Genomic DNA, 23,306 nt, shown 5'->3' with positions numbered 1-23,306 from the left:
ATGCTGGCCAAAGGTTGTTTACCTGTGCAGTGCCGTGCAGTGTCCCCAGAGGGGAGCTGTGCAGTGCAGTGTGCCCAGAGGGGAGCTGTGCAGTGCAGTGTCCCCAAAGGGGAGCTGTGCAGTGCCGTGTCCCCAGAGGGGAGCTGTGCAGTGCAGTGTGCCCAAAGGGGAGCTGTGCAGTGCAGTGTCCCCAAAGGGGAGCTGTGCAGTGCCGTGTCCCCAGAGGGGAGCTGTGCAGTGCCGTGTCCCCAGAGGGGAGCTGTGCAGTGCAGTGTGCCCAGAGGGGAGCTGTGCAGTGCAGTGTCCCCAAAGGGGAGCTGTGCAGTGCCGTGTCCCCAGAGGGGAGCTGTGCAGTGCAGTGTGCCCAAAGGGGAGCTGTGCAGTGCAGTGTCCCCAAAGGGGAGCTGTGCAGTGCCGTGTCCCCAGAGGGGAGCTGTGCAGTGCCGTGTCCCCAGAGGGGAGCTGTGCAGTGCCGTGTCCCCAAAGGGGAGCTGTGCCGTGCAGTGTCCCCAGAGGGGAGCTGTGCAGTGCCGTGTCCCCAGAGGGGAGCTGTGCCGTGCCGTGTCCCCAGAGGGGAGCTGTGCCGTGCAGTGTCCCCAGAGGGGAGCTGTGCCGTGCAGTGTCCCCAGAGGGGAGCTGTGCCGTGCAGTGTCCCCAGAGGGGAGCTGTGCAGTGCAGTGTCCCCAGAGGGGAGCTGTGCAGTGCCGTGCCGTGTGCCCACACCTCGCAGGCCCAGGGTTTTGACCCGCAGTGCTATCAGGTGCGGAAATCCCTGAGCACTCATTTCCTGATCCAACGGACTTCCCAAAGGAACCTGCTGGCCGTTGATAACAGGCGCTGCCTGGAAATAACGCAGCGGAGGCACTTTTGTGCCCAACGAGCAGCGTTCGCTGCAGAGCGAAGCCCTTCCCGCCCTGCTGTGTGCGCTGTGGAAACCCAACTTGCCAGCTCCCATCAGCACTGTCCCGGGCTGCCAATGGCTTGTTCCTTCCCCACCACGGCTGCTCACACCAGGCACTGCTCCCACCTCACGCTGGGTGACCCCAAAGGGTATTTTCCACTCCTTTCTTCCCTGGCTGGCACCACACGGGCCATGGGAGACCGGGGCTGCTGGGGCAGGACCGGTCCCTGCGGCTCCTGGGCAGCGATGAGCCGGGCCCCGCGCTGTGTGTGAGGGGAGGGCAGTGCGGGCAGCCCCGGCCGCGTCCCCGGGCCGTGTCCGGCAGCCCCGCGGGTCTCTCCTCTGCCCCTGCACCAGGAACTCCCCGGCTCCGGCACCGCCTCAAGGAGCCGCTCCCAGGCCCTGTCATGGCGCCCGCCCCGCTCCCGCCCCCCGCGGAGGGCGGTGCCGCGGCCGGCGGCGGGGCCTGCTCAGGTGCGGCGGGAGGCGGCGGCCGGGCCGCGCAGAGCCGCTTGTGCTGCCGCCATGAACACCGCGGAGGCGCCGCTCGGCGCTGGGCCGCGGGCTCAGCCCGCCTGGAAGCGGGAGATCCTGGAGAGGAAGCGGGCCAAGCTGGCCGGGGCGGCCGGCGGGGAGCCCGAGCCCCCGGCCGGGGAGCGGCTGGTGGTGGCGGAGAGCCTGGGCCCGCTCCGCGAGAACCCCTTCATGCGGCTGGAGAGCGAGCGGCGGCGGCTGCGGCAGGGGCTGGCCGGGCACGGCCCCGAGGCGGCGCGGCCGCTGCAGCAGCTGCTGGAGCTGTACAGCGCCGTGCCCGGCATCCGCACCATCCGCGCCGACAACATCCTCATCATCGAGTCCCAGCGTGACGCCGCCACCTGCTTCGCCGAGGGGGAGGCGCTGCCCGGCCGCCGCCGAGACCCGGCCGCCGCCTCCCCGCCGCGCCGCCCCGACCCGCTGCGGGAGCTGCTGGCCCGGCGCGGCGCCGCGCTCGCCGAGATCCGCGCTGACCAGGTCGTCATCTACGAGGCGGCCGAGCCGCCGGAGCCGCCCGAGGCGGCCGAGCCGGGCACCGTCAGCCGCCTCCTGGAGAAGTTCGGGCAGCGCCCGCGGGGCCGCCGCCGCCGCGGAGGGGAGGCACTGACCGGGACCGGCGCCGCGGCTGCTCCTCCGCCGGCGGGACCCGGCTCCCCCCGCCCCGGGCCGCCTGCTCCTGCGGCGGTACCGGGATCCCCGCGGGCCGGGCTTCCCCCTCCGCACGTGGTGCCCGGCTCCCCCCGGGCCCCAAAGGCGGCACCGGCATCTCCGCTGCCGGCTCCTCCCCGGGCTGCCGCCCCCCAGCCCGCGGTCACCCAGGCAGCCCCGGCTCCCCCCCGCCCTGCCACCCCTCCGCCGCTGCCGGCTGCCCCCCGGGCTGCCACCCCTCCGCCTGCTGTCCTGCAGCCGGCTCCCCCCCGGGCTGTGTCCCCCCAGCCCACGGTTGCCCCGGCTCCCCCCCGGGCCGCAGCCCCGCCGGCGGTCCCGGCCGCCCCCAAAGCCGCAGCCCCCCTGGCCAACTGCTTTCTGCACAAGATCAGCTCCAACTCCTTCACGGTCACCCCCCGGGGCCTGCCCCCCGGCAGCCGCGTCCCCGAGCCCAGCGCTGTCCCCGCGGGCCGTCCCGCGCTGCCCAAGGGGCCGCCAGTGCCATCCGCGCCACCCGCCAGCGCTCCCCATGCCAGAGCCAACGCCAGGAGGCCAAAGCCGGAGGAGGCCGAAGCGGCCGTGCCGCCCCTGCCCAGTGCCACCCCGGCCCCCAGTGCCACCAGCTCCACGCAGCCGCTCTCCTCCTCAGCCCCCCGGGCTGGGGGCTCCTTTGAGATCCACCCGGCCCCCAAGCCCGACCTGGCTGCCATCCCCGCACACGACCTGCAGGCACAGGCCCTGGCCAAGCTGCGCCTCAATTCACGCAATTCCTTCCTCTTCGTGCCCCGCCGGAATGGCGGCCCAGCTGTGCCCCCGGCCCCCAGCGCCAGGCCAGGGCCACCGCCACCGGCCTCCGAGGAGAAGGCACCGAAGGAGCCCCCGAGGGCTTCCGCCCCGGAGCAGGAAGAGCCCGTCGCTTCCCCAGCGGCGCCGCTGGATCCGCTGGTACCAGTGACTTACATCGATGACATTGTGGAGCCGGACAGCGGGGAGCTGTGTCCCAGGGCTCTGAGGACGGGGAGCTTGGATCAGCCGGGAGGAGCTGGCCCTGACCTGGAGATGGAGTTTTCCTCCGTGCCCCTCTACAGAGCACACTCTGCCCAGCACCAGAGGGGAGGCAGCACCTTCACTGTTGTGCCCAAAAGGAAGCCCGTTGCCTCGGGACTGCAGACTCTCACTGATGCCAGCAGAAGGCCGCAGCAGGAGGAAGAGGAGGAGGAGGAGGAGAGCAAAGCGAAAGGCAGATCAGTGGAGAACGCTGATGGGCCCCAAGTTGGGGTGTCCCATAAAAAGCGATACCCCACGGTGAATGAGATCGAAGTAATCGGAGGGTACCTGTCCCTGGAGAGGTCCTGCATGAGCAAGACGGGCTCTCGCCGCAAGAAGGTAACTGCCTGGGGAACCTCTGCACCAAGGAGCCAGGCTGACAGTAACTCGGGTGTGCTTTTGGCTTGGGTTTCCATGAGGCACCGGGTGATGAGATGGGCAGTGGTTTCATCCGCCTTTTGAGAGCCAAGGCTTGCTCTCAGGGATGGGGCACTGGGTGCTGTTCTAACAAGCAGATAAGGGTGGGATATGAGCTGGGATAACTGCAGGGCCTCTCTCACAGCTGCTTGTTGGAGGTATGATAACGGGAAGTAAAATATGTCAGGTATTCAGACAATGATGGGGAGTTGCATGGTTTGAATGGCTGTGGGCTTGCCTCCTGCAGCTCTGCTCGCTGGTTGGTGGGGTTGGACACATTGAGCTCCCCGTTGTCACTGCCCCGCCTGTGACACAGGACAGTGGCCAGCGTGGCACTGGCGTATTCCCCGCATTAGTGATCTATTGATAGAGACTCAAGAATTAGGTCTCTATTAGGCAGGAAGAGATCAGCAACAACTTAACTCCCTTGATAGGCTTATACCACCTGGCTGCTTGTTGTGGATGTGCAGCTCCATCTCTGAAGATCTGAGAGATGTTGATCGCTCCAGGTCTTTGAAGCGAATGCCAGGTTCTGACTTAGATCCTTGTGAGCCTTAAATTGAGAATTAATCTTTGTGTGGCTTGGTGAAATGCATGTGGATGTGATAAGGACACAGTCATGCAGAAAGAGCTGTGCCAGAGGAGGAGGTGTGAATTGTTCAGCTCTGACAGCAGCATGCTAGGGTGACGGATCCTGATTTGTAGGTCTGTGACATGACATGTTTTTCCATAGCGGGAAGAGTTGTTTGACGTTGTTCCGTTACCTGAATGCAGCTAAATATTTGATGGACTGAATCCACATGGGTGCCTGAGGCACTGAGCGTTCTAAGCTGAGGAAATCCTTTGAACAGGGTGCTTGTCATTTAGGAAGGAGGCAGGGAGAGCTCTTTGTCGTGGCTTGATGTTGTTAAACTCCCTCATAAGAACACGCAGTCTATATTAATGTGATTGTGACTAATGCAGGTGGCAAGTCTGGAGCATGAGTGCCATGAGATCCAGAATAAGCAAATAAGCAGGAATGTTGATTCCTCCTCATGCTCCTGCATGAGTTTTTCCATGTCCTCCCATGGGGAAATGCTTGGTCAGCCTGGAGTTGTTCTGCTGCTTAAATACCTCCTGGCATGCACTCATTCCAGCTGTTTCCTTGGCTCTGCTCAACTGAGCAGTTTGGGTATTAACTGGGTTTACACCAAATCAGGTGTGCTATAAGGGGTGGAAATGTCAAGACAAAATGTTAGTTATGGGTATTCTAAGAATGGAGCAGAAGATACAAACTCTTAGATAAGGCTGGCTTGTGCTGGAGGCAGAGGAGCTGATGGTTCTGTGCAGGATGGTGCTTGCTGGTAGGAGAGTAAAGCCTCAATTAAGCAAAGCCAGTTAAGTGGTGCGCAGTGGAAGCATCCTTACCAGTACAAAAAAGGAGGAGGGAGACAAGGACAAGGCTGGTGCAGTGACTGGATTGTTTCCAGTTGGTCAAACACTGGAACAGGAACCCAGAGAAGCAGTGGCATCTCCATCCCTGGAGCTGCTTGAAACTCGCCAGGGGAGAGCCTTGAGCAATTGATCAGATCCTGCTTGGAGCAGGAGTTTGGGCTAAAGACCTCCGGAGGTCCTTTCCCAACCTCAGCTATCATATGAGTCTTTGAAACTGGTTAACATCTGTTCAGTGTTGGGTTTGCGTGACATGGGGCAGGTCATGCTGCTTCTCCACCTGTGTCTGTATCAGCTTATGGCTTTAACTGTCCCTCTCTGCAGGCGCTCTGAAGGTGAAGCAAGCTAAACACTGCATGGTGCATCTGTAACTGTAATGGGGTTTGCTAAGAGTTATGTGTGTGGGATGTCCTGCATGAGAACTTGCATAAAGATCTAGTTTCTGAGAAGAGAGATATTAAAAGGCAAAGAAGGAGCTGCTTGTAAAATTGCAGAGCGCGGGAGGATGAAGCAAATGGGGACCCTTTGGAAATAAGATCCAGCTTAAGGAGAAGTTTGTGGGTAGAATTAAATGTGGTAGTGGAATAAACACCAGGTTTTCCTTCAGTTCTCGTCCTGCTAGGGGTGGCAAGCATTGAAGTTTGACTTTGTAGCCAGGGTTTAGAAGATGCTGACGCCATAGCAAATGGAAAGATTGCTGTTTACTCTTAACCTAGAGGATGTTTGTGGCTTTTACTCTGGGCAATAAGGCTGAGTGTTGATGCCTGAAAAAGAAGGAGCTAGCATTAGGATGCATTCCTTGGTTTCTTCCCAAGGGATGGCTCTGTGTCGCTGAGGCAACTGGCCAAAAACAAAGGTTCTCTTTTGTAGATATGTTGGGGGTTTCAGAAGCTTGAATTGGCCTGAATTGGGCAGAAGCAGACATTTCCTGTGAGCTGGAAGCTGCAGTTCTTTGCTAAAACCAATGTCCTTTTTGGGGGTATCAAAATCCAACTTGATGCTGGTTTCAATAAGCAGTTGCCTGGGTCTTTTGGGGTGCTTCTGCTCCCCAGACAGATCTGCTGGGTGAGCCCACCTCCTGCTGAGCATCTTCCTTTCCAAACCTTGCCTTGGATTTGCTGAAAGGCCTTTAACTATGATCCGGGTTCAGGAAAAGTGGTGTTCTGTGAAACTTTGACTTGGAAAACTGCATCGGCTTGCTGATGTCCAGCAGGAATCTGAGTGAGATAAACAGCACGGCCTGGGTCGGATCAGCCAGGATCTGTGCTTAGAGTCAGGGCGAATGATTTATTAGGAGGGAGAGAGGTGGTGGCAGTTGGACTGAGTGTTCTGTGAGATGCAAATGGTGGTTTTCTTCAAATGAGGAAACTCAGCCTCCCTCTTCTGTCCCCACATCTTGCCGCTGACTGCCTGACTATAGCAGAGACACCAGCAAAATGGAGCTGATTCCATGGTCTACATCCTCTGTGGCTTTTCGGAGTGGGAGGGTGGCTGAGACAAGGTGGGAATGGGTTCAGTGCTGCTCTGGTCTGTGTGGAGGGAGCTCCAGCCCCCTGCTCTTGGCTGTGCAGGGGCTTGTGACTTTGCTGTGCCTGAGGAACGCTGCTGGTGTTCAAGGCCTTTCAGGAAAAACAGCTTTTTTGCTCCTTCCAGACACTTCAAGTATGTGAAGCAGTTGTTTGTGCTGTGTTGGAGCTGATGAGGGAGAGAGAAATGCTGTCCCTCGATCAGAATGAAAAATGGGCTCCCGGCTCTCTTGTGCAACCAGAGCTGCCACGGTGGGACAGTCGTTGTTCACCAGGGCTGTGAAGGTGAACATGACTTGATGATCTTGAAGGTCTTTTCCAATCTAGTTGATTCTGTGATTCTATTTGATTGTGTATGATGGGACAAGATCTGTAGGTGAAGGAGGGGGCAGCCCCAGCCATATTCATCCTGGGATCCAGACTGCCAGTGTGGGCAGGGAGTTGGCGCTCTTGTCCTCCTACGGCATTAAGAGGCCCTTGAGGACTCTTCATCTACTCCGTGGCTGGGTTGAGACCTCTCCAAGCAATAAAAGTTCTTTGAGACCTCTCCAAGCAAATCAGTTCAGATAAAGCTGGGGAGGGTGACTTCAGTTTGAAAACTGAGTGAACGTTTGCAGCTTTGAACTGATGTGCTGGGTTTCCAGCAGAGCACTGGGCTTCTGCTGGGAGAGCCTGGCTGAGCTGTCAGCTCCAAGAGTGAGGACAGGATACGTGTGCAGGGGTGGAAGGAGACCTCCTGACCTTTATTCCAGCAGGGAGCGGGGCAGAGGATGCAGAGCACTGTTGGTGACCTCTGTTCAGTGCTCATCTTTGTTATTACAGAAGAAGTAAAGACACTTCAGCCTGACAGCAGCCCTAGGAGGAAGGGAAGGCTTTGCTGCAGGATGCGGATCTTTGGGATCTCAGAGGATAAAATCTAGCTTGGCTGAGCTGACAAGGATCAGTCTTGGTTTGGTTACCTGCCAGAATGATGTACAATAAAGTTGTCAGCAAGATAGAGATCTGGGTATCTGTAAAACATGTGACTGGCATGTTGGAGCGAGTGCTTGGAAAGGACTGAGGACTGCCGAGGTCCTGAGCAGTAGTTTCTGTCTTTAGGCTTCATGTTCTCATCTTGTTGGAGGCTGGACTCTGCCATGAAGGTCCTGTGTGTATAGAATTAACCCAAACTGTGCTCCTTCCTTCTGTCTTGTCACTCCTGCAGCTCATCCCAAGTCATAGCATGTTTTTGTCCTCTTCAGGACCTGGTGCCTCTTTGGAATGCTGCAGGAAAGGTGACTTCTGGCCAGGCCACCCAAATCCTGTAAATAACAGGACATGAGAGCCAACAGACATCAGGTTGTTGATGGTTTTAATGTGTTTTGCTCGTCACAGTTGGCAGTTTGCTGGGTGCTGGAAGGTGAGCTGGGCCTTGTGTGAGTGGGACTTAACCAGAACAAGGTTGGTGGGATCCAAACAGTTGGAGTCTTTCCTGCTTCTTTGCAAAGTTGACTTCAGAGATGTTCAGCTTCAGCTGAACTTCAAACCTTTCCAGCTCACCTGGGCTTTGTGGTCTATTTTCTAATGTTTTGAGCTGCATAAAGCCTGAATCTGGCTTCCAAATGCCCACTTAAATGAATGGTAAAGGAGTATTCTGAACACTCCTCAGCTGTTCATCATGGGCAGCAGTTTTGTAGGTTGAACCTGCTGCACTTCTTGTTCTGTAGCTTTCCCTCTGTTCAGTCGTGCTGGAGATGGTCTCCTGTGAGAACCAGGTGTAGGCTCGAGATGCTGGGAGGAATGAACCCTTCCAACTATTGCCCAGACCTGTCTGGAGCAAGTCTGCGCAGCGTGGAATCCAAACACCAGCGACTGCCTGAAGTATGTTTTTGCAATGTATATCACAAGTAAATTAACCATAACTCCAGTGAATGAACCTGGTGGCAGAGGCAAAAATGCCTCTGAAGTATTACTTTGGTTCTCCTGTCTCTGTGTTTGGAGGCGTCAGGACAAAGATTGGTGTTCTTCAGCTCTCAGGGAGCTGTGTTCCTGTTTCATGTTCTGCCTTGTGACTGTGCTCTGCTGGGCCAAATCCATGTGCCACCTTTAAGGAGTGGCTGTAGGATGTCTCTGACGTGGATGCATTGGATTTTTGGGAGGTGAGCTCAGCAGGGACACATTTCCTCAGAAATAGGTGTCTTGGCTGATCAGGTCCCTCCCCTGCGGAGGTGATTTCCATTAGCTGTCAATGTGAAAACCTCCTTCACGCAGACAGAGCTATTTCCCTGCCCTTTTCTCAGTCTGATTCTTAGCTTGTGCCGCTCATGGCCAGCGACTCCAGAAGCCAGGATCTTGTTGTGGTTACAGATTTTAAACCACCTCACAGGCTGCACCTGGGGCTCACGGTGGGGAAGGAGGTTGGGTTTGTTTCCCTGCTGCTTGCCAGCTCCTTGAAGTGCTGGTACTTTGTTGTCCAAACCCCCTGGCAGAGCTCATGACTCACATTTATCTCATCTCCAGAGTGGGAAATGTTCTGTGACTGAGGTTCTCCGTGGCCTCACTGCTCCCATGCCACAGTGGGAGCCTGAGCTGCTCCCAAATTCCCCTTAGTTCTCTGCCTCCCATCCCCTGCTCGGCTGCTGCTGTCAACAGCACGGGGAACAGGGCAGAAGAGCTAAAATAGAAACTCTTATGCAAATAAGAGGCGAGCTGCCTTTCAAGCTGGTTAGGATGTGCCCAGGGCTCAGGCAGCCCCAGAGGTTGAAAGCAGATTTGGAATGCTTTGTGCTCCGAGTTCTGATCATACAGATTACAGTCAATGTTATCGTAATTGGTTTCTTTAATCTCAGACTGGTTTGTGTGGAAGGGACCTTAAAGCTCATCCAGTTCCAACCCCTGCCACGGGCAGGGACCCCTTCCACTAGAGCAGCTTGCTCCAAGCCCCTGTGTCCAACCTGGCCTTGAACACTGCCAGGGATGGGGCAGCCACAGCTTCTCTGGGCACCCTGGGCCAGCGCCTCAGCACCCTCACAGGGAAGAGCTTCTGCCTAAGAGCTCAGCTCAGTCTCCCCTCTGGCAGGTTCAAGCCATTCCCCTTGGCCTGTCCCTACAGGCCCTTGTCCCAAGCCCCTCTCCAGGTTTCCTGCAGCCCCTTTAGGCACTGGAGCTGCTCTCAGGTCTCCCCTTCAGGAGCCTTCTCTTCTCCAGGCTGACCCAGCCCAGCTGTCTCAGCCTGGCTCCAGAGCAGAGCTGCTCCAGCCCTCGCAGCATCTCCATGGCCTCCTCTGGACTCACTCCAACAGCTCCAGGTCCCTCTTGTGCTGTTGCCCCAGGGCTGGATCAAAACTGCAGGGGGGGTCTCCCATAGTGCAGCAGAGGTGCAGGATCCCCTGATCTATGTACCAGTTTGGAGATAGTTTATAAATTCTGTCCATCCACAGTATTCAGCTTGCCTTGGGTTTGGATTTGCCTCCCTGCTCTGCTTTTTCCAGGATGTGGTCCCAGTGTTCCTCAGCAGAGCTGGGCAGTCAGTACATGCTCAGGCAAGGGCAGAACCCCTGCTTGCCTGTGGGATGTGTAGGAAACAGTAGGAAAATTGTAATGTTTAGTTTCCAGATCCAGCAACAGTGAAAGAAATCTCAGTGGGAGCTGCAGCACCATCTCCTTCACCTCTGGGGCTGTGCTTTTAGTCCCCTCCTGAATGAAACTTGGGCAGTTTAAAATGTATTTACAAGCCAAGCCTCTTCTTAGTGACTGGAACATGGGTCTGCCATGGAGCTGTCACTGTTCTGCCAGTTTGTGTAGGAAGAGTCATGTGGAGCCCCTGTATCACACACAGAAACTTCCCAACCCCCCCGGGAAAATGTGGACGGAAGAAGCTTTGTGCTGATGTTTTTGGGGACGTGGCCTTTAGATGATCTTGGGAACTTGGCAGGATGGAGCTGCTGGTTTGTAGGCATTGGAAGGAGCACAGGTGAGCTGAAGGCAGCATCCCAGACATCACAAGCGGAACACTTGTGTGCTTAGGGAAGTTGTATGGCTTGCAGGGAGCGACAGTGCAGGTCTGAGGACAAGGCCCTCAGCCTCACGGTGAACTTGCTGCACTTGGCTGCTTCTCCTCGAGGAATTCTCTTCTGCAGATTGGTAGTACAGAAAAGGGCAAGAGAGACGTGAACTGTATTGTGTGACTGGTATCATCAGTCACATCACAGAAGCCTTTTGGTTCTGAAGTTCAGCATGAGTTCCTTGGTGGGAGGTAATTCTGTTCCCAACCTCTCCATATCTCCTGGGAAATAATGCTCCATTTGTGCCATTCCAGCTGGAGACTGCTCACTTGCACCGGACCACAGTATGGGTTTGGACTGCTGTGGTCAGCCTTGGTTGCACAGAGATGTTTGTGTGTGGCACCTCCCAGTTCTGCATCGGGTCGTAGCCGCAAATTACAGCTCAGAGTTGCCTGCACAGCAGAATCCTCTGCTCTTGGGAGGTTTGTGCGTTGTTTATGAGGATCCCAAGGCTTGACACTGATTGTACCTTGCTCACGCCTGCTCTCGTTGTGTATTCAGATTTATTTCATATATGGGGGGTCTATCAAATTCTTGTGAAACAAGTTATATTTGAATTGCTTGTTACTGACTGGAAGGCTCTGGCTCCTCCGTCTGCAGATGTGCAGGGGAATGAAGGGGTTGAGGTGAATAGCTGCTTTGTGCCCTGCTAGACTGGGACTCCCAAGTGCCCTCTGGTTGTTTGGGAATCTCTTCCTGTCCCACATAGTCAAGAGTTAACAACGCTGCTGCCCTGCCATGCTCTGGGACTGTCCCTACCCTGTCACTGCTCATCAGGAATTTGAAACTTCCCCATGTCCTGTACAAGGAGTTTAATATTTCGAATCTCCATGCTCCTATCTACCATGTGCTTCAGCAGATTGATTACACAGAGCTGCCTTTGTGGGTTGCCTTGTAAATGGAGACTTTCTTCTTTTGCCTTGTGGCTTGGGAGCTGGGATGTGACCCTGGAGGCAACCTCTCCTTTGCCAGCAGCACAGCTTCCCTGACGTGCTGCTGCTGTAAATCTTCAGTGCTGCTGGCTCTATTCAGTGACTAACTCTGTGATGCTGTTCATAGTTGAGCAAAACTCAGGGTTACGCATAGGAAACAGCCCTTGGAAAAGCATGGTCGGGTGAGCCTATGGTGGAGCAGCCAACTCCTGTGCCCCAAAGCTCTGCTTTTTGTACAGAATGACAGAAAAGTACCTTTCTGAAGTGCCATCTGCAGTTTTCTGGGCATACTTGTGCGGCTTCAGCCGCAGCAATCCAGGGTTAATCTGATACAGGAACCAAGTCTCAAGCTTCTTCCATTCCTAGAGGTATCTCTCAGGGAAAAACCCTTTCTTCCTGCGTCTGAAAAGCTTTAGAGGTGCAAAAGCCGCTTGTCTTCTGAATGATAGCAAATGCTTTGGTAATACGCTGATGCTGCTGCAGCCCCCAGGGTTCTGTTCCAGGCTGCTGCGCATAGAGATTGTGCCTGGAGTTGTTCAACAGTTTGGCCATGTTTTCAGGACAAGTGCAGGCATGTAGATAAGCTGGCTGCTACCTCCTCTGAAATAGCTCGTTTTCCCTATATGTCCTTCATCTGAACATTCCAGAGGGAAAACTGCATCCCACGGGAGTTGTCCAGATCACTGGGGAAAGCTGCATCCCACAGGAGTTGTCCAGGTCACTGACTGCAGGTTGTTATGAGAAAAATGAAGGTCGTGCAGAGGTTTGCAGTTTATGAACTGCTCCTGCACCACTCTCTCTCTGTGATCTGTGAGAACAGTCAGACAGGGTCAGATGAAAACCCTTCAGGGATCATTGTCCACCCTAAAATACCTGCTTCTACCCTCTGTTTCCAGTCTCACAGGCAGTTATTTGTCTGTGGAGGGACCTTCCCTTTCACCCCGTGTCAGTGTGGAGGTGGGAGGTTGTTCTGTGTTAGGAGACCCTCCTCCCCACATGGGTTCTGAGCTCTGCTGCGCAGAGCCTCCACCAGCCTACCTAATGGTACTTGAGGAGCTTTCCTGCTCAGCCTGGGGGGCTGTTCCTGCCAGCCCCTATGGGATGCTCGGTATCAAGAGGTTCCTGCTGCACCCCCAGCAGTTTGCTGCTGCAGTTGTCAAGTATCTGGGTGTGATGCCTTGTGCTTTCATCTCATTGACTACATCTTTAGACAGTCAGTGGTGCAGAATTAGCAAAGCTCCATGTCAGACTGCACAGAAGCAAAACCCTGATTCTGTTCCTGCCTGTTCTCTCAGAGATACCAATCACTCTTTTGTATTCATGATGAATTGCTTGTCTGCCCTTCCTGCAGTTGTCATCAGCTGCTCAGAAAGGAGGAGGTGTTTCATAGACCAGGTGTGAAAAGCTGGTTTAAATCACACCCAGCACATCAGCAGCTCATGCATGCCCTGGGGAGTCAGTGCAGTCCCTAAATTGGTCACTTCAGGGTTGGATGGGATGGGGAGAGAGGACAATGAGGGGAAATTAGTACCTGGAAAGAGCAAGTCTTGGTTCCTGGTGCTGCTCAGATCTGATCTTGTGAAGTACCTGGGTAACGTAACCACCTTACTGCAGAATTGCTGTGTCCTTGTCACCACGCAGCAGCCGCTGCCCTCTAATCCAGTCTGCAGTGTGGTGGGTTTGGATGTGCTGGAGGTACTGTGTGATGTTAGCAGAGGCAGGAATAAACTCCAGCTTGTGCTTCACAATTTGCCATCCCATCCGGCTCCTGCAAGAGCCTCTGGTTTGGGAGATGGCTGCTGGGAATTGCTCTGTGGGGAAGGGGCAATGGGCTCTGTGGTTTCCAGTCCACAAAGGCCGCTCTGATGAGATCAGTGCGGGACTCTGACTCTCCTTACTGGAACATAGCTAGAGTGATTTATTTTCCCTTCCGCTTTTAATGACTAGAAGGATTTAATGGTTTTTGCTTAATTTTGCAAGGTGAGGATTTGGATTACCAAAGAGATTGCTGTTTGAAAGGTGCAAAACACCCAGTGTTATCACTCTGGCTTTGCCACATCTGCCAAGAAGCAGAAGCAATACTGGGTGGAGAAGAGAAAAGCCACACTAAAGTGATCCTGTGGAGTTGAGGATGCAGATGAACCCCATGACGTGCTCCTAAAATTCAACAGAGATGGTTTATGAGAAGCCATAGGGGGTTTGGTCTCTCATTAGCTGCAGAGTCTCAGACTTTCCCACCTCAGTGTTTGGAGTGAGGTGGCTGCTGTTGATGTCGCAGGTTGGTTTCTGTAAACTGCTTGGTTTTGTTTCTATGATGTCTCTGTACACAGGGGCTCTTTGGTGGTTGCTCTGGTGCGGGCTGCATCCCCTGAGACAAGCTTGCCTTTTCTGAATGAGCCCTGTGTAACTACCCGGATTGATGCATGTTGGGCAGTGTTTACCCTGGCTTCTCCTTCCTGGGCACTCTCTTACTCATTACTATTCAAATCCTAGCAGATAAATGAATGATTTTTGCTATGGCAACAGGGATCTGTTGGCTGAACAGCACAAGATTCCCTGAAATGCCTGCCTTATCCTTCCCCGCGTGGCTCAGCTGGCTGGGCAGAGTATTAACACATAGATATGTGGGTTTGGGTTGGACCCTGGCTTGGTGACACGGTTGTGGGTGAAGCATTCAGCTGAGCAAATAGTGACAAATCCCTGCAAACATCCACAGCTGAAGGGGGCAGAATTCTTCCTTTCCAGCACTGGCAGCTGCTGCTGAGGTGGAACTGGGGGAACCAGAGGGAGGATGAGCAGTTCTCTGCCTGGGCTCGGGTGTGCTTGGCTCTTCTGGGATATGCTTTTCCTCCTGAAGGAAACAACCCGTGTTCCCTTTTGTGCTTCCATAAAAGCCTGTATGGTCTGGCAAGGGGCTGCTGGCTGGGCAGAGCTGTTGTCTCTGCTATTACTGGGCTCTTGATTTTTCTCTTTAGATGGTTCCTGAGCCTGAGTCTGCCTCTGTTCCCCGCACACAGTGCTCGGTTCTGCTCAGGGGGTTGCTGGAGGCAGCTCTGTTGCCCCACGTGTGCCTTAGTTTTGCCTTCCCTGTGAGGGTGCTGAGGCGCTGGCACAGGGTGCCCAGAGAAGCTGTGGCTGCCCCATCCCTGGCAGTGTTCAAGGCCAGGTTGGACACAGGGGCTTGGAGCAAGCTGCTCCAGTGGAAGGGGGTCCCTGCCCGTGGCAGGGGTTGGAGCTGGATGGGCTTTAAGGTCCCTTCCAACACAAACCAGGCTGGGATCCTGTTAGATTGAACAGAGCTGGTTTGTGCTTCCCCTGTCACTACCTCATGTGTGGGGAAGGGAGCTCGTGGGGTGCCAGGGCAGGTTTGTCCCTGTGAGTTTTGGGGCTCTGGCTCTGCACAGGCAGGGGTGACTGAGCCCCGGGGGGTGCAGCTGCTCATGCAGAGCCTGTTGCCAGAGTCCAAGCCTGTGCCAGGGCCTGGTTGTTCCTCCTGTGTTTGCTTTCCTGGGTGCGTCCAAGTGCTTTATTGCAGAGTGGCTGCGGGGCTCTTCCTGCTTCCCGGGAGCAGGGTGCAGGGTGATGGGATGCCACCGAAGCCAACGTGGGGCTAGGGGGGGAATTGCTACGGTGCACTCACACCAAGCAGGGCTGCCTGGTGTCAGCCCGTGTGCAGGCTGTGGTGGCCTGGAGGTGTTGCTGAAGCAGCACATTATCTTGTGATGAGCTCTCCCCCAGGCTGGGGCCCTGGGTGCGTGGGGCTGGCACAGTGTGGTTAATGATTGCTGCCTTTCAACAGCTTTAACGTGGCCTGATGGAATTCAATGAAAATAGAGGAGATTAAATGAAATGCTTTTAACTTGGGCCAAGGGAGGGGATCCTGCCCCTCTGCTGAGCTCTGGGGAGCCCCCCCTGCAGTCCTGATCCAGCTCTGGGGCAGCAGCACAAGAGGGATGTGGAGCTGCTGGAGCGAGGCCAGAGGAGGCCATGGAGATGCTGCGAGGGCTGGAGCAGCTCTGCTCTGGAGCCAGGCTGAGAGAGCTGGGCTGGGGCAGCCTGGACAAGAGAAGGCTCCTGAAGGGGAGACCTGAGAGCAGCTCCAGTGCCTAAAGGGGCTGCAGGAAACCTGGAGAGGGGCTTGGGACAAGGGCCTGTAGGGACAGGCCAAGGGGAATGGCTTGAACGTGCCAGAGGGGAGACTGAGATGAGCTCTTAGGCAGAAGCTCTTCCCTGTGAGGGTGGTTCTGGGAATGCTTCTGAGCTTTTGGGAGCCCTGGGCACCTCCAGCCTTGTGGCCTTCTTGCCTGGCAGCAGGGCTCGTCCCTGCAGTACAGAGGCCACATTGTGAGCGGTGGCTGCCTGCTCTGCTGCTTGACTCGGATCAAGGAGCATCTAGGTCAGCAGCAGGGGCAAGAAACTCAGGGAACAGCAACTGGGATGCTCTGATTTTCAGGGCCTTTTTATTCCAACGCTTTTTCCCTGACGTACAACCATTCCTCTCCCCATGTGTCATCTGGAAAAGGTCAGAGTGGCTTTGGGGTTAGGGCAGAGAATGGGGGAAGGCAGCTTGCTGCTCTGCTGTTTCCATTCTGCCTTCCCTTGGGAGTGTGGGGAAGGGAGAGAGCCAGTGTCCAAGATACATCTTGAACTTGGACAGAGTAGCACACAGCTCCATGACGTTATTTGCAGCATGGAGGACACGCTAGGTTCTCACCGTGTAACCCAGATTTGATTTAAGCTCCCCTTGTTGCTTTACTGAAAAGCAGCAGTGAGATGCTCACTCTCTGCCTTGCAAACCCTCATGACCCACAGAGCTGCAGGGTGTCTCTCTGGGCAGCACAGGTTGATGCTGTGCTCCTGCTGCATGCTCATTTGCAGGCTCTGGCCCCTGTGCAATTGTGGGTTTGGCTCCAGCAGAGCCTGGCAGCGGCATCGTATGGGGCAGGCAGGGAGGTGGCTGCTGCTGCTGGGGGAGCACATGGACCAGGGCAGCAGGGGTGGTGGTTTGGTACCTGCCTGGGGCATTGTTTGTCAGCCTGAGGGTGAGCATGTGTGAGGGAAACTGCAGACAGGGCACATGGGGTAAATGTGCTGCACTTTGTTGTGTGTGCAAGGGGGAATGGCTTTAACCTGCCAGAGGGGAGATTGAGCTGAGCTCCTAGGCAGAAGCTCTTTACTGTGAGGGTGCTGAGGCGCTGGCACAGGGTGCCCAGAGAAGCTGTGGCTGCCCCATCCCTGGCAGTGTTCAAGGCCAGGTTGGACACAGGGGCTTGGAGCAAGCTGCTCCAGTGGAAGGTGTCCCTGCCCGTGGCAGGGGTTGGAGCTGGAGGAGCTTTAAGGTTCCTTTCAACACAAACCAGGCTGGGCCTCTTCTTACCAGTTATTACACAGCATCAGGGGAGATCTGAGCCATCCAGCTCCTACCACCTCTCACAAGCAACCACCAGTTCTGTTCATAACCCTATTAGCTCAATTCTAATTCTAGTTAGAAGTAAATGGATCAGAACACTCTTTAAAGCAGCAGCTCCTGAGCCTTGAGCCACATTGGCTAAATGCTTCCTTGCTTTTGGCCTAAATTTACTCCTGGCAAGCTTCTCCTCCTTGTTTGTCTGTTGCCTGCTGGCATCAGCAGTTCTCTGCTCCTTGGGGTTATTTCTTGGTGTGCTTCCAAACTGCTTTCGTGCTTTTTCTCATCCTTAATTTCTGCTGGTGTGAACAGAACCTCCTCTGCACCTGCTGAGATGATGCGTAACCACAGCTAAGCAGAACAGTAGATAATGATGAGGAGATGGAAGGCTACAAGGGAACAACGCCTTCCCTCAGCTTCCCCTTTCAACTTGGAAGAGGACATTGGGACTTACTGTGGCAGGATTTGGGCATTCTGCTGCAGGATGGATGCAGAGGAACTGGAGCAGGGCCAGGGGAGGCTGCCAAAGTCTCTTGGGGCTGGAGGATGGCGTGTGAGGAGAAGCTGAGGGACCTGGTTTGTTCAGCTGGAGGAGAGAAGGGGGGATTCCAATTGCTGCCGTCCACTGCCTGCTGGGTGTTGCAGTGAGGATGGAGCCAGACAGACCCTGCTTCCAGTGGAGATGCCTTGCATTATTCCTGGTTTATTTAAGCAGCCTCCTAATGATGGTCACAGTCCTGTAACCAATCAAACTTTCTTTCTCAGTTACTCACAGATGATGAACTTCTCTTAGAGCGAGGGTTGGTGTTAAACATCACCCATTTCTAGTGTTCTTGGTCTGTAGTTTTCTTCATGACCTATAAAACTCTGTTTTTTCACCTCTGAGCTCCCATGTTTGAGTCGTCTCCACTGCTCAGTCTCCCAGTTACTGTGCCAAGGTCATTAGTGAGACACTAAATAAAACTGGTTTCAGAACAGAACCTTTAAGGGCCTCCCACTTGTCCAGTATTTTTCCTCTCTCCTACCCCTGTTACCCTCTCTCCTGCAGCTGCTTCTGTCTTGCCACTTCTGGAATTAAGCCCTGTTTTTTACCCAGCTTAAATAGCCTTTGCCAGGACGTCCTCCGCAAATGCAGTCCTGATCCCTGATGTTTCTGTTGTGTAGAGCGCGGGTACACGAACGGGTTGGGAGGCAATAGTGAAGTCACCTTTCCAACACGTGGATGATTTCCTTTTCTCCTTGGGAACACTGATCCCTCCTGCGGGAGACGCGGCAGCTCCTCCTGGCTGCTGGGCATCAGTGTCAGATGAGGACAAAGCATGTGCCAGGCAAAGAGCCAGAGGTACTCTGGACCTCTCAGCCTCCTGCCTCCAGCCTGGCTATTTGGCTATCGGCCTCGGTGGTTTCTCAGCGTGATAAAAGATTCAGCGAGGCACAAGGTGGGGGATATGCAGTGGTTTAGAAACCAGGATGAAGCCCTAGCATGGGAGGTGGCCTTTGCCAGAGCAAGTGCTGGGATCTTGTGCTGCTTTCTAATGATTCTTCTTTGCTCTGGTCTAGATGAAGATCTCTTTCAACGAGACAAGTTTGCAGACTATGTTTGAGTACCCATCAGAGAGCTCACTGGCAGAAGAGGAGGAGGAGGAAGAGGAAGGGCATGCTTCTGAGGCAGAGGAGGACAAATCTTCCACCTTTTACATTCCATGCCCAAACAGCACTTTGCATCCCAGTACCCCCAACTCAGGTGAGCGAGGCACTGTGCTGGCACTGTGGGGTTAATGATGGTGTCTGATGCTGTCCATGTTTCCCACAGACCCTTATGGGGCTCCATACAGGTGGAACTGCTGCCAGCTGACAGCAGAACTGGGGCTTGGTGGTGATGAGATTTGAAACAGAGCAGGGACCTGCAGATAGGCAGTTTCCATGCTGTCTCTGCCAGGTTCCTGATCCCCCGCTTTCTTTTGGGATGGTGAGAAATGCTTACATCAGCTTTGTCCTTCCAGCAGATTTATCCAGCTACACCCCAAAGCACTCCGTGAAGTTCAGCGAATGGCAGGAGCAGAAGTATGAGGAGATACCTGCTGCAGGGGGACCCCTCCCAAAGGAAGCTGATTCCCAGGGGAACCAAGTGATGGTGAGACATTAAATAAGCAAGTCGTGGCTTTGTCCTGCTGTGCTGTTATCTGGTGCTTGGGTTGGCCTGGACAGTGGGTGGGATGGTATGTGCCTTCCACTGTGCACCGCTCACAAGGGGATTCTATGCCAGGTCCCGCTGCCAGACCTGCATAGGTGAAGGTGAGGCATCTGGCACACCCTGTACTCCAGGGCACCTTTGGAGGAGGGAATGAAATGCAGTTGTTAGCCCCGGGCAAGGTGCCAGTGCAGTCTGAAGGTGTGGGTACTCCCGTGCTTTGGGTTTGATGACACCCCATGTCAACTCTGCTTTCTCCACAGCTCACCCCGGCAGACAAGGGCGGCCTCTCGGATTTCAGCAGCGAGCCTGCTCTCTACTTCTGATGGCTTCACCTCCTAGCCTGCAGCAGCGGCTGCTGGACAAAGCGTGTCAGTGCAGCTTCCCAAGGTCCATGCCAGCACCGCAGAAACAGCTTCTGGGTCCCTCCCTCACCACGGTTTTTGTTGGATCCTGATGCCAAGGGTGGATGAGATGCTCTCAGGCATCTCCGGAGAATATTTGCACTGGATTCTGGGACCTAACTACTACTTTTAAGACGTATGATTTATTCTACCTGTGGCCTTGCATGTTCCTTGTTCAAGATCAGCTGCCAGTTGGGCAAGTGTCTTGAGAACAGACCTGTAACCCCAGGATGGATGCAGAGTCTCTTGGTGCTTATCTGAGTCCGCTCATCCAGGCACTGTGTGGGGGTGGGAGGCTTTTGTACCACTTCTCCCATCAGAGGCCCCAGTGAAGGATGGTTCTGGAGTTGGAGCACTGGGAGTACCTGGGCAGTTACTGGGTTCACACAAGTGGTTGTGAGTTGACAGCTGGATTGGGGGTGCAGTTTGGGAAGCCAGTGAAGGTTCAGGGCTTGTTCTCAGCATGTTTCTGGCTCTAGTTGGGCTGAAGCAGCATGGAGGTAGCGTGCCAGTTGTGTTCTTCTGAGGGAAGCAGAACGCATTCTGAGGGATAGGGGGGGAATTAAATGCTTTTGGCTTTAGGTGTCATTTTTGCACTGATCTGCAGGGAAGTGTCCAGACTGGCTTGAGGATCTTGCAGCTTCCCAGCCATTGGCCATAGCTTTGATCTGTCCGTACCCAACCCTGGTGTTCTGTCTCCAGTAACTGCTGACTGTGCTTCAGTTTGCCAGGCCCTCTTGTTGCTTTGTTCCAGCATCTAATGCCCACAATTTCTCTCTTGGTTGGTGCGGAGGCTTCCTTCCAGCCACGCTTGCTCTGCTTCTCTGATGCAAAGCACAGGAGGGCAGTTTCACTCCTTCCTTCTGCAGAACTTGAACAAGGAATATGGTTTATTTTTTTTTTCTAGTATTTTTATAGTTCTATTGTAATGGTTTAATGCAGCCAATATGCAAAGGAATGTGCTAGACTCTTCCATTGACGTTTTCTACTACTGTAAACTCAGGGTCAAAATTGCATTCTGGAAAAGATGGAACACTGCTGCTAATGTGATTTGTACTTCTGGGATTAAAAGAGATAGTTGGAATAGCTACTGCCTCCTTGGGCTTTATGGAATGAGTGGTACCCCCATGTGTGGCCCTATCCAGAGGGAGGGGCTGGTATCTTTGTTTGAATTTTGTGTGTTTATTGGTTTGTGTATTATGTAGAGATGATAAATCTCGACTCAGGATGGCACTGGGCTATGAACTGAAAATGCTCTGCATACCTTGCACTTGGTTTGGTGTATGTTGTAGCAGGTGGAAGGTTCTGCGGAATGACGTCAGGACATTGCACTTCTAAGGCAATGGGGCACAAGTACCATGTAAACACGAGTGGATCCCATGGGCTAAAAGCTTCTCCCATTAATGAAATACTTCAGGACAAGATTCTGAGACTGGGGTAGAATGAGGAAAACTGCAGGATCTCTAGTGACTGCTGGAGACTTAAGGGATGAGTACGTTACCAGATATGCAGAGTTAAACACTGAGTAGTGCCCATGGTCAGTAGCTGTGCATACAGCCAAAGGAGATGGGGGCTATGTCTGAAGAAAAGCTCATGCAAAGCTTTTCTAGCAGAAAAGGACCCAGTGAGCATCTTGCACTGCAGAAAAGCTCAGGCCAGTTTAAGGCAGCTGTTTCTAGATCTGCAACTGCAGGGGCTAAAGCAATTAAAGTTAGGGACAAGGTGTCTGAACTACTCCTAACTGTTCTGCTCTGAATCAATGAGGAATGCTAAAGCCAACAATATCCTGCAGCTACTCCCACTGACTTCATCAAATCCCAGCCTGGTTTGTGTTGGAAGGGACCTTAAAGCTCATCCAGCTCCAACCCCTGCCACGGGCAGGGACACCTTCCACTAGAGCAGCTTGCTCCAAGCCCCTGTGTCCAACCTGGCCTTGAACACTGCCAGGGATGGGGCAGCCACAGCTTCTCTGGGCACCTGGTGCTGTTCTCAGTGCCTAAAACTCCTCTGGCTAGGACAGGCTCAGTGGAGTATGGGAGTGTAGAGTGTGCTTCTCAAGAGGACATGTAGGGCTCTGCCTTGTAGCTGTGGTGCACTTCGGTGACTGCTGCCTTTGCACTTCCCTGTCTCTAGCAGAGGAACTCTCAGCTTGCTCTTGGCAGAGCAAGGCGAATGCTGTTTGGAAGGCAGTAGCTGCCAGGTCACCTCCTGGGCTGTGCTTCAGCATCACTGTGCTCAAAATAAAGGGTATTTTGTTGCAGATGCCCACCCTGATCTCTAGCACTTGAGGATTAACTTTATATCTCTAACACCACAGTGCATCTGAAAGGGAAATCGGCAGAACCAAAGACCTTTATTAAACGTGGCATCCTTGCACCAGAGCAGGAGCTGTCCCAGACCAGCAGGGCTGTCCAGGCTGAAGAACAAGTTCAGGAACGCTTTTGTTCATGTGCTTGTTCTTCTTTTGAAGTGCTTTGCTGCTCGCTGCCTTTCCCAGCATTCCCAGGTTCTTCCTCCAGGGTATCCAGCAGTGTCTGAGAACTCTCCAGGATCTGGGAAAGGAAGAAATAAACGTAGCTTACTTTTACAGAAACTGTTTGGGAGTTCCCTTGGGATTCAGCTGATCGATCCTGCAGCAGGAAGGATCCTCACAGCGTCTACTTCTCCGTAATGTATCATCCTATATCACTGCTGGAATACCTCTGACTACAAAACACCTTGGGCAATTTATGGCTTGGAGCAGGAGGCAGAGAACTTCTGGAGCAGGACGTGGGGTGAACTTTGGGTTGGGTTTGGGTGGGTTGGTTTGTTTCCAAGGGAGCTGTTGATACCTGGCATTTTCAGAGCAGTATTAAACAGTGCTCAGCTGAGCTGGTTTCAGGCATCTTCCACTGTTAAAACTGCACTCTTTAGGTTTCTTGCTTCAAGACTAAGTCCACAATGGCCTTAAGTTAGATTAAATCTTCCCCTTTATTCATTTTCTCCTATTTTTAGCTTACATTGTATGTAATCCAACACTCCCACTCATTATCCTCTAGGAAGCGAGGCTGCAACAGGTTTCGATCTTGCTGCCCATCCATCTCACCATTTTAGTTTTAACACAGAGGACAATTGTAATGAAGTGTGCTATGAGGGTGCAGTCCCAGAGACCATCTATGTTCCTATGAGCTTGTGGAAATCACTGTGTGGTCAGAGAAGAGCTGAAGGTAAGTGCCTGCAGGATAAGACACTGATAGGATGTGTTGGTGGGATGTTACCATCTTGTTCCTGGATGAAGGTGGAGCGAGGTCTGTGTTTCTCAGGGGCTGGGGAGGGCAAGTTTCAGTAAACAGGGGTTCATTTGCAGGCTGTTGTGACCTGTACCTTGGATAAGGTTTCTTTTAGAAGCTGCTGTTTGCATGTGCAGGTTCACAACCCGAGTTTTAGGCTGTTCAGTTTTTATGTGAGTTCCCCCTTCACCCCAAACCATCAGGTCCTGAAGCAGGCTGAGAAAGCAGCTCCGGCCTCCCCTGAGAAGTAAGTGTCACGGGAAGGTACTGACTTTGGGAGATGAGGATGCGACAGAGAGAGGTTGATCCCATTCAACAAATGGGAAAAGGAGAATTTCAGCAGCAGCTGACAGGGGAACGGTGCTTTTGAACCAAACAGATCCTGGTTACCCACAGAAGGAAGATCATGCTCATGTGAAAGCAGGCTGGCTGAGCAATGTGTAACTCAGAAGTGAATTCAGATGTTACCCTATGTGCAGGATCAAGCACTCCCTGCCTGGCAGTTTGCTGCTACAGGAAAGGTGAATGGGTAGAGGAAGGAAAATAATGGTAGCAC

At 54.0% G+C, this 23,306-nt stretch overlaps 1 protein-coding gene across 1 annotated transcript; it reads left to right on the top strand.

Annotated features, from left to right (window-relative positions):
- Positions 1 to 1,426: 1,426 nt before the first annotated feature.
- On the top strand, positions 1,427 to 20,721 carry TPRN (taperin; the record flags this gene model as incomplete). Its single annotated transcript, XM_080630806.1, has 4 exons — positions 1,427 to 3,469; positions 18,447 to 18,630; positions 18,890 to 19,020; positions 19,341 to 20,721. 4 exons carry the CDS (start codon positions 1,427 to 1,429, stop codon positions 19,401 to 19,403), a joined length of 2,421 nt encoding a protein of 806 aa, XP_080486932.1. The 3' UTR covers positions 19,404 to 20,721.
- Positions 20,722 to 23,306: the final 2,585 nt, after the last annotated feature.

The sequence above is a fragment of the Psittacula echo genome, assembly GCF_963264785.1.
Source record: "Psittacula echo genome assembly, chromosome: 16".
In the NCBI taxonomy this organism is placed as follows: domain Eukaryota; kingdom Metazoa; phylum Chordata; class Aves; order Psittaciformes; family Psittacidae; genus Psittacula; species Psittacula echo.
Note: the sequence above shows the minus strand (reverse complement) of the source record. Positions and strands in the feature narration are given on the sequence as shown.